This window comes from Gymnogyps californianus, chromosome 5 (assembly GCF_018139145.2).
Source record: "Gymnogyps californianus isolate 813 chromosome 5, ASM1813914v2, whole genome shotgun sequence".
Classification (NCBI taxonomy): domain Eukaryota; kingdom Metazoa; phylum Chordata; class Aves; order Accipitriformes; family Cathartidae; genus Gymnogyps; species Gymnogyps californianus.
The window spans coordinates 47,562,987-47,578,181 of NC_059475.1; the positions used below are offsets into that span (position 1 = coordinate 47,562,987).

General features: G+C 40.7%; 1 protein-coding gene across 4 annotated transcripts in view; it reads left to right on the forward strand.

The window, feature by feature from the left end:
- The window catches only part of NRXN3 (neurexin 3), a 988,734-nt gene that overhangs the window by 425,682 nt on the left and 547,857 nt on the right, over nt 1–15,195 (forward strand). For all 4 annotated transcript variants that reach the window (XM_050898472.1, XM_050898473.1, XM_050898470.1 and 1 more), the window contains one exon: nt 3,010–3,129. In XM_050898472.1, coding sequence (XP_050754429.1) covers nt 3,010–3,129 — 120 coding nt within the window. The remainder of the gene's footprint in view (nt 1–3,009; nt 3,130–15,195) is intronic.

The window sequence follows — 15,195 nt, forward strand, 5'->3', positions numbered from 1 at the left end:
ACTGTTTACAGTTGATGCTGTAGCAAGTTTGCATAGAGTCACAATTGCTTTTCTGTTTTTATTTTTTAAATATATATAACTTGCTTTTTTATACCTTTAAGAGTATTGGCATTCATATTTAGTGTTTGTTGTGGTTTAATCCCAGTCAGCAACTAAGCACCATGTAGCTGCTTCCCCCTCCCCCCTCCCAGTGGGGTGAGGAGGAGGAAAGGGAAAAAAAAAAAGTAAAACTCATGGGTTGAGATAAGAACAGTTTAATAACTAAAGTAAAGTATAATACTAACAATAGTAATAATGAAATATAATAATAACAATGAAAAGGAATATAATAAAAAAAGGAAGGGGGGGGGAGAGAAAAAACCAGTGATGCACAATGCAATTGCTCACCACCCGCTGACCGATGCCTAGGTAGTTCCCAAGCCACGATCTGCGCCTCCCGGCCAACTCCCCCCTGTTTATATACTGGGCATGGCGTTCCATGGTATGGAATACCCCTTTGGCTAGTTCGGGTCAGCTGCCCCAGCTATGCTCCCTCCCAGCTTCTTGCACACCTGCTTGCTGGCAGAGCACGGGAAACTGAAAAGTCCTTGGCTTAAGATAAGCGCTACTTAGCAACAACTAAAACATCAGAGTGTTATCAACATCATTCTCACACTAAATCCAAAACACAGCACTGCACCAGCTACTAAGAAGAGAGTTAACTCTGTCCCAGCCGAAACCAGGACAGTGTTAGAGGTTAGATAATGGGATAGTAAGGTACAGGAGAGATATCAGTTCCTATTCCTTATCCTCGGATAACTCAGACATTTTAGGCAAAATGACAACTAATATTCTATTTCAGATTGTTAAATGTCATCCCTTCTTTTGCTGGGCCAGAGTAAGTCTGAAGCAAGTGTCAGACCCCAACCTGATGCATGTGTATCGATATAGTTTTATCCATGTCTTTTATAAGTGTAAAGGCAGGAGGGAAGTGTGTACATACATGTGCCTACCAGCCCACACTGTAAAGTCTGTCAGCGCTGTTGTAATCCTAGAAGTGTTCTGTTAACTTCACACTGTGCCAGTGAGACCACTGGGATGCATACAGCTGTAAATGAGAGTCAGGTGGGTGGGAAGAAGAGGTGGAGGGGAGGAGAAAAGTGTTGAAAAATGCTGCTCAACTTTCAGTATGGTAACACATGGTTTTCTTGCTGTGGCTGCTGCTGCTGCCCCTTTTCAATAGGTGAATTTTCTTCCAGGGATTTTGTTGTCTGCTTTTGTTATCCACACTTATGCTTCTACCTAGAGGTTTTGGGGTTTTGGTTTTGCTTTTTTTTTAACAGTATAACAGATTGTGGAAGAAACTCAGGTTTTTGTTAATGTTTGGTTAAACTCTCTGCCTACTGATAGTCACATGTTCCTTCTCATTGCAGGAGAGATGTAAAGAAACAGAGATAGCTAAAAAGCTACTGAAATTCACCCATTCTGTTCTTGCAGTGGGGAGAGATGATCTAGTGGGAAGAGCAGGAACTCTGCACCAAAGCTATAAGGGTCCATTCCTGGCTTGGTCTTTGAATTGTTGGGAGGATCATGGCATGACACGGGGCTTCGAGTTAGATGTGGGTTCTACAAAGGCTCATAAATGTTTAAGTGCCCAGATGCACAATCTGAATATCAAAGAGGCTGTATAACTATGGGATTCAGTGAAATCGCTGTGGGTGGTGTCAGATGGAGGTTGAGGGGTTTCATTTTGGGTTAAAACATTTGAAAATGCTGTTTTCACTTTGGTGTGTCCTATCTCATCTAAAGTACGGATGGTGGTGCTAACAAAGACTGTGACGGAAGATGCTGGGATGGGTAGAACAGTTGTTGCTTTATCCTTATGCTATTGTCCTAGACTGGAAGTGGTTAACAAACTGATCTTGGGCATCCTAGCCAGTTGATCCTCTACTCTATTATCTACTCTATTTCTTTTGTTTGTTCTTCTTTTCCAATAAGTGCAGGATATAGAATAGTAGGTATGTCAACTATAGTTGTACGTTTTATTTGAAGTAGTGCACAATAGGAGCAGCATACCTTTGTCTAGAATGCTGAAGATAAAATACTTTCCTAGGAAGTAACTTCTAAACTCATGTTCTTATAATCTATGGCTTGCAGCTTTATGTCTGCTCTCAGGTGATTCAGAATCTAGCTGCCTCCTTGTGGATGATGTACTAGCTGTCATTCAAAGTCCGTCTGATCTGAAGATCACTTTTTTGCCTGTTGCTTGGGTTGTGTCTTTGCAAAGTTTATCTCAGTAGGATAGCAACTGTTAGCTCCAAATCACAGAACAATGAAAGGCTGTTCTGTTAGTAGTAGTTGCTTCCTTCTTTTGTGTCTCCCAAAGGCTGTGAAAACCAGTCCAGAGTAGAGAAGTGTCATGGACTAATGTCATGCCCTTCTGAGGACTTTATTGACATGTTTCCAGAGGAACCTATGTAATGGGACTGGTCAGAGTCTTTATTTTTTTGTTTGTTGGTTTTTTTTTTTTTCCTTAACCTATAAAGCAAAGTTGTAGCCAACTGAGGCTTCAGAACTTCAGTTTGAATCCATGTATCAGGGTCCTTTATGTAGGATGAAGCATTGTTCATGGGCCCATTTCTTAGCCTTCATTTCTACAAGGGGATCAAACTTCCAGGGAAGGACGGCAACCTGGCAGTGTTTATCCTTGCATCACACCATATTTTACAGTAAATTTCTTTGAGCAAGCACCGAACATATGAGTTGGGCTTGTCTAAGAGGGAATATGTCGCTGTTCATTCTTCCTCCTTGCTCTGTGTTACAGTTTGCTGTTTTGTCATGGAGTGTACAGTTGTCTTTGTGCTCTTTTTTACCTGAGTTTCTTGCATGTCCAAGAATGGAAGTGGTTAGTGCTTTTTCTCTTCTGCATGAGGATCCTGATAGTAATGGTAATGATGAATTGGAGCTTTTGTGGGCCTAAAATGATTCTCTCAGCTTTGTTTCACCCTTTTCTTGTCATCCCTTCTCCAGGACCGAGCACTACCTGCCAGGAAGATTCCTGTGCGAATCAGGGCATCTGTAATCAGCAGTGGGAAGGCTTCACCTGTGATTGCTCCATGACTTCATATTCTGGGAGCCAGTGTAATGACCGTAAGTAGGCTTTTCCTTTGGATTGGTGAGCTGTGAGTTCTGACGGATGGGGGCACAGAGAACACATGATTAGTTTTACTTTCAATTGAAATACAGCTTTCCCAGTATCAAAGCCAAACTTTGTTTCCTGGAAAGTTTCTTTGAAGCATAGAGCAGGTTATTTTTTTCCTTGTTAAAACGAAAATATACGATTCGGTATGTGTTGGGTTGGGTTTTTTTTCTTCTTTTTAAAGGCTAACTCAAGCAGACCAATGATGGTAATTGATGTTAATGGAATTCCTGGTTTAGAGAGACCAGGAATGACTTGCATAGATTGTGTGTAATATTTACACAGCTAAAAAATGGCTAGGTTTTGTGTACTGAATTATGCTTTGAGGTTTTCATTCAAACCTTGGTGACAAAGACACGGAATCCATGTAAAATTGCTGAGCAGTGTTCTAGATTGTCTTCTACTGAATTACTAGCTGTGTGCTAAGATGAAAAATTGGGTACTGTTTGCTAGAATGTTCAGTTAAAAGCAGGTGGTCAATTAAACATACAGCAACAGTGTTGTGCTTCTTGGCATGTTGATTTGCTTCATCTCAAAACATTGGATCTTCTTCTTGGCCAATTATTATTAAGATCTCTGATAAAATAATTGAACCAAAACCCTGAAGTCTTCCTTTAGGGGGCAGATACTCAGCTTTCAGACATTCCCTCTGCTCATCCGGATATGGCCTTTGCTCATCCTGATATGGCCTTTGCTCCTGCCTGGAGGGAGCAGATCAGTTCAGCTCTACTCTCTCCCCGCTTCTATTATTTAAGGCAACCGTTAGTCCCCTTCCCCCTGCCCGCTCCAAGGCAGGGAACAAAGGAGCACATTATGAGTGCTGTAGTAAGCATAACAGTAGGCTTCAATAATTTGGTTCATTGTGTGTGAAAAGACTCTTATAGTTCACTCTGACCACCTGCATCTCACAAGTTGCTGCTTTTCATTAAGGGTATTTGTGGTAGACTTTATTAGTGGTACCAGCAAGGACCATGCAATATTGGTGCCATAGCACTGTCATATCTTCAACCCTTTCCCTAGAAGTTTGAGATGTGGCTGAATTGATGGCACATATGACAAGCTGTTTAACACATGGTAACAGTCAGTTTCTGCTGAAGGCCAAAAAAAGCCTGCTTTTCTGAGTCATTCATAAGATGTGGTGTTATCTGTGTTGGTCTCCCCTTCCTCCCAGCATACTTCTCCCAAACAGATACTGGAAAGGCCTTATCAGCATTCGTACTTTGACAGGGGCTGTATAAGAAGGGTACTACAGTCACAGATTTATAGGTGGTAATGCCACATCTGGTTTTGGGTTGTTTTCGAATCCAGAATGACTCCTTTGGGTCTAGAAGAAACATTTCATATTGGAGCCGCAAGATTTGGCTCTGATTTTCTGCATTTTTGTTTTGGTTTGCTTTTGTTAATTGGACACCCAGTTTCCCATTCTCGTACTACTTGTTCAGTCATTCAGTTTAGACTTGCTAAGCATAGCACGTTATAAATCTGTTGTGTAAAAGAAATGCTACTTTGAATCCTGTTGGGCTGCATTTTAAGTACATGTCCAGGAAATCTCTGAAGAGTTTATTGATACTGTCGGTTTTGTTTCTAAAGTGCTGGGCTTCACAGCTCCAGAATGTTGCAGTGCCCTTGTTATGCCATTGCTAATAACTTAAAGCAGGCTCTGAAGTGTCAGGAAGCCAGGTTCCTGTGTCTGTAATTGGGGATTCCTTGCTGCTTTTTAGAGCTGGCAGCTGGAAACCATGCAGAGCAGAGATGAGGGTTTGATATAAGTGGGGGTGGTGTGGTGTAGTAGCCAGCCTCCCAGGGTCAGGCCTGGCTGGTCATTTAGAAATGCTCAAAGAAGGATGTGGGTTTCAAAATGGTCCGGAAAGGTAAGTCATGTGGACTGTTCCTGGAACACGCGACTTCAGCCAGGATCTTCAAAAAGTGCGTATAACATCTTTTTGTGGCTTTTTCAGTCTTTGCCATGTGTTGGGACATTGAAGACTTAGTTCTACTGCTCGTTGCCTGATGAAATTATGAAGTGTGGTGAGTTGTGGAGAGGGAGATGGCTTCCTTCCTGTTCCTATCTGTTAGATATGGTTGCTGTTATACCCGAGTCTAATGGAACTACAGGCACTTGTATGTTAATTGAATTAAATGTTCTTTAGACTGGATTTTAGTGCAAGTAATGGCAGGGGGAGATAACTTCTGTGTAACCTGAAGCCTTACTATTACTTAGAAATGCATCAGGCTCTTTGGTAGAACTTTTTTTTTTTGTGACAGGAGTCTAATTCTATTAATTTAGTAGAAGGCTATTTCTATTTTGTGAGCAAATTGTGGTCTCCCACTGATGTAAATACAGAATATTGAAGTCAATAGAACAGGTCTAGATTTACACAATGGAAATGGTAGCAAAAGGAGGACTTACTGAATATATTTTGTCTTTCCATTTCTGTTTATCAACTCAAGTGTCCATGCTGGAAAATTTGCATTTCCACGTGTTTGATGCAGAATATTTCAGTGCCTCTGAGACAGGTAAATGGCATGTCTGGTGTTCTCTTCAGTTATTCTTGATGATCTCTTTAGATCATCCCCAATTAACTATTGGTAGGTGTGATTTGTTATTTGCTAGTGTAAATTTTGCAAAGTTATTCAGCCTTATCAATACTCAAGAAAGCTTGGTGCACCAATATGTTTTTGCTTTTTAATTTTTGTCCCAGGACTGGGCCATTAAGCCTCCCAGTTCAGATGCAGCTGGCTTGGAACTGCTGTTTCTGAAAGGTGAAGGAGAAACACAGGTGGCAGAGATGCACATTGTACATCTGTAGACATGTTTGTACATTCACTAGTGTTGTTTAACAAGACAAGGATTTAAATTCCTAGTGGAAATGATGATACAACCTTAATTTTTAGCTATTATTGTGTAGCTCTGTTTTAGATGTTCTTTACACTGTAGGAATCAAGATTCCTCAGAATAAGAAGTTAATGGAAGCTATGGGGGCATGAATTCAGTTTTAATATGCTTCATTTTGAGTTGTATCATTTCTTGTACCAATGTTAAAAAAGTAAAAACAACAACAAAACACAGACACCCCCTGTTCTCAAATTTATTTGAGAAGGTCTGTTGTACAAAAGTGAATTTAAAGGTCTGCCCTGCATACTAGGCAGTACTAACACCTATAAAGAAGGTAGAAATAGAAGCAGTGATACTATTTGGGATATGCTGGTTCCATTCTCCTTGCCATTTAAGATCTGTTCTTCATTTTTTGAAGTGATTCCTCATTCTTCAATCTTTAGAGGTGTTTTAATCAGTCCAGCATCACATTCAATAAATCTGGGCTTTCAACCTATTTTCAGAATTTGTTTGTTACTCTAAGATATAGGAAATCAGCATTAATATACTGCAATTGATACTTAGGAATATTAAACAACCTTGGCATGCCAAACTGTTGCTTAGACTGTTCAAATGTGTAACTTTGAGCAGATAAGGTATCAGAATTAGAAGTTAACCCACAATGTTAATGAGGCATCTTGCATCTGGGGTGAACTCCATCCTGTTACTGTTCTTCACCATGATATGAGATGAAAACATGGTAGTTAGAGACTCCAAGTTACCTGAGATATGCGGCATATATTTAAACTGTTGTCCTATGAACAGCTTTACAGATTCTTTAACTTATTCGTGTTCTTGTCTGTCTAGTCAAACAATGACATTTTCTTTTCTGCACAGAGAGAATGCATAAAAAATAGGCTTCGGCAATCTAGCTAATGGGAATGGTATATGTATGTCAAACTATATCACAGAAAATACTGCTTGTTACTCAGTGCCTCATGCAGACGAGTAACACTGAGGGTCAAGCTTTCCAGGAGAAATTGCCAGGCTAACATAAGTATCTATTAATGGAGGCTGTTTGTCTGTAAAAGATCAATAACCTGCAGCAATGACTAGTGCAAGCAGAGTGTAAAGCACTTTTTCAAAGTGTGGTTTTTTCTCCTTTTTTGTTGAAACAGTTAAGTCCATCTGGTGACTATTGATTGGCTTTTTAGGGGGGTTATTTATTCATTGATTTATAAACTCTGTGTTGTAATATCCACCTGGTTTAAAAACAAGTTTTCCATTTGATTGGTAAAAAAAAAAAGGCAGCCCATGTTTGTCTGTCCTCTTGTGTGTGTATCTTCATGTGCTTCCAGTCCGCCTGCTTTTCAAAGAGCCTGTTGATAAGCAAAGCAATCCTTTAACCTTCCAATGTGATTGTTTGGTTAAGTGGTGCTTGTTTTTTGTCTGGAGGAGAGGTAATATACAGGGCTGTTGATCTTTTTGTGCAGTAAGTTATATTTTTCTTCCAAGATCCCTTTCCATGAGATGCATAACCTATATGCTTCTGTCTTTCTGTGAATCGCATTTGGAAGAGGGAAGGGTTAGAGGGAAAGGGAGTGATGGCGACTTTGCTCTTTTGTTCATTAATTTGGCACTTTCACAGGAAGAGCTTTTGATAACTTCAGTTATGTAATCATAGTGAGTGAGGCTTACTCACTAGCCAAAATCTTTTTTGTTTTCTTTTTTTTCCCCCTTGACTTAAAAGGAAGGATATCAAAATTAGCAGAACAAGTCTAAGACCAATACTTCAGACTAAAGCACAGAGCATTTTGGATTGAATAAGGAAGACTGAAGCTGGCCTCTCTGCCACATGTGTGTTCTAGGTGAGATGCCAGGAATGTCAGAGCTGACCCATCCCTCTTCCACTAATGCCCTTCTTTTTCCCCTCTCCCCTACGTGAGTGAGTGAATGAGTGAGTGGATTGATGCTTCTTGAGCACGGTCTATAGACTAGGTTGCAAAAAGGCAGTGGCAGAACCAGCTTCCCTCACCCCTGCTTAAATAGCATGGCAGAATAGTCATTAGAAGAGACTGCTAGCAGGGCAAATGGCTAAAGTAGTAACTGTTACTTTATAGTGGTGGCTTTATTCTGATGTGCTCATGAGCCATTTGCACTCCACACTTGTTCTGTCTGCAACACTGAGCAGTTACAGCTATCTCCATGGCAGGATTCAGATCCCCAGTTGGGAGACCCTATTCCCTCTCCCTCAGTATTTTGTGTTTTTCACTATCTGGGCCAATTTTTATCCAGACTTCATGACCTCCCTTAATGTCAATGCCAGCAGGCTCAGCTTGATTTACTTACAGAAACCCTCTTTATTGTTCATGTTTAATTATCACCCATTCATTTCTAATGTGTCCAGCTTATCACTTATTGAGTCAGAGAGCAAGAGATTGCTAGTGTGTAGAAAATAAATGTGCATAGACTTCATTAGTCATGCATGGCTAAACCAGTCAGCTGTTTAAATATCAGCACGCTTAGGGATTTGCCTTTGATGCTACAGAGACATCCACCCTACATGAAGCAAGAGTCACCTTTGATTTATCTTGAGTGAATCATACTTCATTACAGCAGGTCAGGCACCCTGCCTACTTCTTACTTCCCTCCTGATGCTTTGCCCTCGCTTACTCAGTGCTCTTTTACGTACCCTCTACTATAACTAGTGTTTTCTGGCTGATGGCTCATTTTCAGTTCCTACCCTAAGCCTTTGGTGTCTTCTGTCTCTGAATGACCTTATCCTCTGAGAATTGGGATAAAAGGGGAGGGAAATGCAACTGTGTACTTTAGTACAAGTTGTGATTTGTACCATTGTGATTTGGGTTGTGAACCCTGCTTTTACCCTTCTTACCACTGTTTACTTTCATTTGCACTGCAGCTCCAAGAACTGTAATGTCTTTAGGGTAAGGATCTAGTGCTACTTATTAAAGCACTGTGCACTTTTCTGATGCTTAGTAATAACCCACTACATAATTGCTTTAGCACTTGAGTGGTTTAAGAATGCTTGTTGCTTTTCTGTGTACTGAAAAGCATTTCCCCTCCCTTGAGTAACAGCTGTAAAACATCTGATCAGGCTGCAGATCAAGAGCTTGCTTGCCACATGTTACCTTTGGGAGTCATCTGGGATGGGCAGTGTTGTAAACATCAGGGGAAGGAATTTGAGTGTCCCTGTTTTGGGTGAGAAAGAGGGAATTTGAGTGACAGATGCTTTTTTGGAATTGCTTCTTCTGCACCTTTCAACTTCTCAAGGTGCCCTGACAGGAAAGTGTTTCCTTTTTTTCAATTGTGAAAGCTAGCCAACTTTATCCTTTTGTGATCCCCAAAATGCAGCTAGGTCTCTAGTGAGTAATTTAATTACAATTGCTTCAACAGCTTGGCAGAAGGAGCATTTAGGATGAGGGCTGCAATCAGTCACTGATATCTGTGCACACCTGGCTGCTGTCAGCACATAAGCTATGGTCCAGCTGTGCTACAGACTTCAATAGGATGGAAGGAGAGAGACTTTTTACAGGTGGCAGTGATTACAGCTTCTGTTATCAACCTTTGAGCAGTTCAAGCAGTTACTTAATTCTCTTCCTGACACTGCTCAGCAGCTATGCTATTTTCATAAACATGTCACAGAAGGCTCTTGCCATAATTTTGTTCCTTGTGATCTCTGCTCTCTTTGACGGTATTTTTTTTTATGTGATACTTCTTGGTAGTCATGGCAATAATTATCACTTTTCATGTTATAGGCTCAGTGAGTGGTACTGTGTCCTGGGTATTTTGAACCATGAAAGAGCTGGCCTCTGAAACTGTTCCTTCAGTAATGGCACACCCAGGGTGTGATCTCTGATAAGACGTTGATGTAAGTTGACAGCAGTAACAGAAATGTGGTACAGCAAAATAGGAGTCTCTGTCTATTCTGTCACCCCAAGCTCCATTTGCTGATGATGATCTCTAAGCACATCTTTCCACTAAATGCAAGTTAATAAATTAAGTGTTCTAAATTGTCAAGTGTAACAAGGATTTGATTAATTTTAAATGTAGCTTTTTCCTTGTAATATCCTGCACATGTTCAGATTTGCTTTAAGAAGCAGTAAATGTAAAAACTCAGGAAAACACCGAAATAGGCTGCAACCATCAATTTCACTCTTTAAAGTTTCTTTTCTTCTTATATCAGCTTCTCCACAGAAGATGGTACAGTGCTGAATTTGGAAGCTGATGGCAAATGTATGTAGTGTTGGATTTTGTAGGCAAAAGTCACCCTGAGTTTGAGGACCATTATTTTAAGTGGATTTTTTTTTTTTCCACGTAATGCTATGAAACTTCTATCCTCAGTTGTATTGCCCAAATACTCTAGATGAATCTCACACCAGCTATGGTTTCATTAGCATGAGGTATTTTGGGTGCCACATGGTATGTAGATGGTACCTGTACTTCTGCAGAGAAGGGAAAACCCTTTGCAAAAGCCTGTTAATCTTGCAGCGGTTGCTGTTGCTCTGCAACAGGATGCCCCAAGCACCAATCCAGGTGAAAGCACAGGTGGCTTTGTTGCCTCCATTCCCCTATGAATCTGCCATAACTGGCACTACGGATTATGAAAATGTGATTCCCATGTTGGGCCTAACGTCCTGCATGGAAGCTCTGGCTTGCAATAATCTTTAGTCCATTTTTTGCCCCAACCAGGTTTTGTGTGCTCTCCCATCTTTGCAGTACCCAACTGAGTTAGATATCTGTGCTTTTAAGCCATTGCTCTGTCTGATGTGTAATAAGTGGAGTGCAATGGTGTTAATGAGATGGGATAGGGTTCACTTAGTGCTTTCCCAGACAGCATGGAGTTGTCTGTTGTAGCACATGCTGTATTGCCGCCTTATTCCTGTAGGGTCCTCAAGGTGATTATTGTTTATTTCCCAGGCTGCTTACATAGAAAACAGTTTGTAAAGAGGAGCCTGCATTAATGGGTGAGAACAGATAGATGGAGATTAAAGTTGGTCTTTGTATTTTATGGACTAGACTTTGTTTGCAGTAACACTTATTTATAAACACAAAATAATTCCTTTGATTTCAATGAGGTAACTTGAGATTTATGCAAGTATTGGCAGATCAAAATCTGGCGTGGGATTCTCTGAGTCTACATATCAAAGATGCCTAATTGTTTTGTATTTATGATTTATATATATTCTTTCTATACCTTAGACTGAAAGCTACCTTTAAGATTACAGTCATTAGCGTGGACAAATGTATGTCATAAAATATTTGCAGGGCACAGGTAGCTGAGAGAATGCAAACATGCAGAGGGATACAGGCAGTGCTAGCATTTTTTTTTTTTTTTTTCCTTCTTGCTGACTTTTGAGCCTTCAAGTCTGGGGCTACATAAGAGAGGAGGATGAGGTGAATAGGGAGAGAGACATCTTGTATGCTTATCTTGTTTTTTGCAATGGAAATTATTAATAGAAAAACAAAGGTAGGAGGAGTTGGAGGTCCTGAAGGAGATTCTTGTTCACTATCCAGGCTGCCTAATGTACTAATTATTGCTTGTCATTGGAAGAAGGCTACCTGTTGATCTCCAGTGGAGTTTAGCTGTATATAGGGACTTATCTTTACTACGTTGCAATCTTGTTACCCAGGAGCTGGTATAATAATCTCAGCTGTGGAACATTGGGGATTAGATACAAAACCTTAATTACAGTTATCTTAATAATGATCCCTGAGGGGCAGATTGAAACTGGCTACTTGGGTACCTGTGAAACAAGCTTTGCAAGAGGGAGCATTTTCTGGTGGATTTGATTATCTTTGTGGTGGTGTTCCACTGCATACTGACATCTGAGGCCTGTGCAAACACTGGGAGTGGAGCTTCAGACTTCAGTGGCCTTTTGCTGTCCTTAGAGATTTTGGGCCACAAAGGAATTTCTCTGATTATGGAAGGAAATAGGCTTTTCAGTAAAAAACCCAAGAATAATCAAATTACATGAATTCTATTGAGGGGCAAGTGTTAACTGAAACACCAGTTAGCTAATGGGTATCCACAGAAGAAAAAGCTTCCAAATCTGTGAATGTTAGTTCATTTCAAACTCTTGAGTACATACAGAACTGGTGAAAATTTTTCTTGGGTGGTAGTTTAATCAGTGAAAACTGCACATTTAGGGCAAGCAAAACTTTGCATATTTCAGTGAAAATCTTAGAATAGTTCTGAACAGAAAAAAATGAAGAAGGAATAAAAAAATGGGGCGTGGTTGATGTCATCATTTTCAAAACAAAGTTCAGGATTCATTGGCTGCATCAAAATGATGGATTTATCTGGAAAATTAGCAGAGAGTGCTTAAAAACCTGAGAAAGAAGACGACTAATCTAAGTTTCAAAGTGTTGACCTAAGTTAGTTCATCCTCTTCTGTCTTAGAGGCTTATGATTTAGTCGCTGTGCTGTGACTCCCTGAGGCTCTTCGCAGACCTCTGTGTTGGAGATGAGCAGCGTGGGCTTGTGGTGGCCTCCCTGGCCTGGGAGATGCCTTTCAGGATGTTTCTATTGCCAGCAGGGTGCTCGAGAGGGTGATCTTGAGTGGGACGGGGAGAGTAGAAGATGACTCCTTCCCTAGGAAAGCAGAGTTGTCTGATCTTTGTAGTGTGCTTTTGTTCAAATGCTTCTAGCCTCAACCTGAGAGTAGTTGTGCTTGTGTCCATTGAGTAACTGTCTCAGATAATATAACTGACCTCTAGACCAGAGTGTCTTGACTAGACTCTGGCTTTAATAATACACCTGCCAAGTATAAGCAATTTTTTCTTCTAGAGAGACTCTGGCAGGTTGATTTTGAAGGAAGTGTGGTTGGAGCTCTATTCTTCCTCTTATCTCTGGTCTGAAACTTAATTGCAGTGCTTGGCCACAGCAAAGCTGGTGTCAGGTTTGCTGGCTTCCCATAACTATGTCATATTTCCTTTTTTTTTTTTTTTTTTTTCTTTTTCAGATTGCACTAAATGACCTTCTGTCTGTTACATTTCTGCCCTGCTGATCTCGGGCAAATGATGAAGATAGATAGCAATATCACAAGCCATCCATCATACAGTTTGTAGGTCCCTTAGAAGCATCTGTGTCTTTAATAGTTTGTCTGTCACAGATATTCTCATAATTGAAGACCACAAAATGCTGAAGAGAGGGCTAATGTTGGTATTTCTTTTTACTACTGAAGACTTCAGCAGTCAGGTGTCTTTCACTTGGAAATGCAGACTGTCATGAGAAGTGCCTGTGCACCAGGGTTTAAATTATGGATCCAAGCCAACTGCATGTTACAGAAGGCAGCACTACTGCTGACATCAGCAAAGACTTATTTTTCTGCTTTGCTGTTGTAGCACTGGATTGGTTGTGTTACCAGTGCAGAATGAACTGAGCAGATCTGGCTTTCAAGCCCTTGCTCTGTGTGAATGAGCAGAAGTTCTCAAAAGCAATGGCTGTGAATCTGACTGCTGGCAAATGGTTGTAGGCATTCCAGCTATGTGATATGGGGCAAGACAAAATCTGGTTGAGGGTGTGTGTATGTGAGAGAGAGATACTGATACCAATCTTTAGGTCAATGGGCATAATGTTTGACTCCAGAAAACATGCAAAGTTACCCAGTGGGGCATGATGTTGATCTGTCGTAACAGTACTGTCAGCTGTGCAGCATATATATGTGGTAGATGAGTTGCCATACATAGATACCTGAAATACCTATCTGAAGTATTGCTGAGTTGCACACATTTGCATGCTATATTAGACCAGGTAGGACACCCTGTTAATCCTACATGCTTAAATTTAGGTATAGCACAATACTGGGGATGGAGCAGAAAGTAAGATCAACTACATCCTCCTGCGCAGAGACCCCTGCATTTGCCTACCTCCTTTAGAAGCCAGGACACTTAAATGCTTTCTGTTGCAGAGATGAATTTCTAACTGAGTTTAGTCAATGAAGTAGAAACTAATGAGGTTTTCATACTTTCACTGGTGCCAGGATATTCTTATTTGTGACAGTAAGATGTGAACCAGCTGGGTAACTTAAGTTGCTCGCTCTCAGACACTCTGTAAGCATACCTCCATGTTTGGGAGCAAATACTGGAAAGGGTGGAATAGCTGCCTTTCTGAGTTTCCTCCAACTCCTCCTTCTAAATGGACAAGGGTTTTCTTCTTTTCCAGTACTGAATAGATGGAAGTGTAGGTCTTTAGTCCTGGCAAGTTTAGTATTTGGAGACTTGTTTTCTTTGCCCACCTTAAGCACAGGAGATTCAGACTTGCAAGAAAAGGGTGCTCACAGCTGCGCTAGGCCTGCTGGCAAATAGCATTCAGTACAGATGGTTGTCTGCCCACACTCTATTTATGAAGAGGCCCCCAGTGTTTATGTTAACAGTGATGAGTTTGAGAGATAAAAATAGGGAGTTGTTTGTTGTTCATTTGTTCTTTATAGATCTGCAGTGAACTCTTTTTATAAAGCACAAATTCGATTGAGAGATTTGTTAACCTGCTAGAAGAGCAGGCTGTCAAAAAGCCAAGCTGCAGATGTCTGAAGTGCTGAAATACTTACTCCTTGTTTCTTATACTTCTTCCCTTCACTCCACGAGATGGTGCTGTGTTCCCGCAGACCCCAGGCATCCTTTGCTTGGCTTTTCCCAGGCACTTGCTGGGTGTTTGGAATACAAAAACCTGAAATGAAGTTAGAAAGAATCTCTATCTCTCCAGTTGCCTTTTTCTCCTCTCCAAATTAATCTCAAAAAGAGGTTTTCCAAAATCACCTAAGGCTTTGTATAGTCCTCTGCAGTTTATGTCTTCCTCAATGTTTATTGAGTCCTGTGGCTTTGCTGTGACTTAAGAAGGCTTAGGAAGCCTCTGGAGGCTACTTTAAGATGCTATAGTTTCAGAGCAGCCATACTAAATAGCAAACAGTAGAGCTGAGACTGTGTCTTGTTGTCTGTGGTCATTACTTGTTGATAGCCTGCGAAGTCATGAAGATGTTTGCATGTTGCAGGGGTCTGCCTAGTTCTACATTTATTTATTTAGATCTTGTGCAAAATGTTCCAGGGCTTCAGCCCTGGAAACTTAAATTATCTGATCATGTCACTTAAAATAATTAGCAGTTCTGCTCTCCTCATTCTCATACCACATGCTTTCCTATTTATGTGGAAGCTGTGGTTTTGGGAGCTCATGTGTTTTATTTCT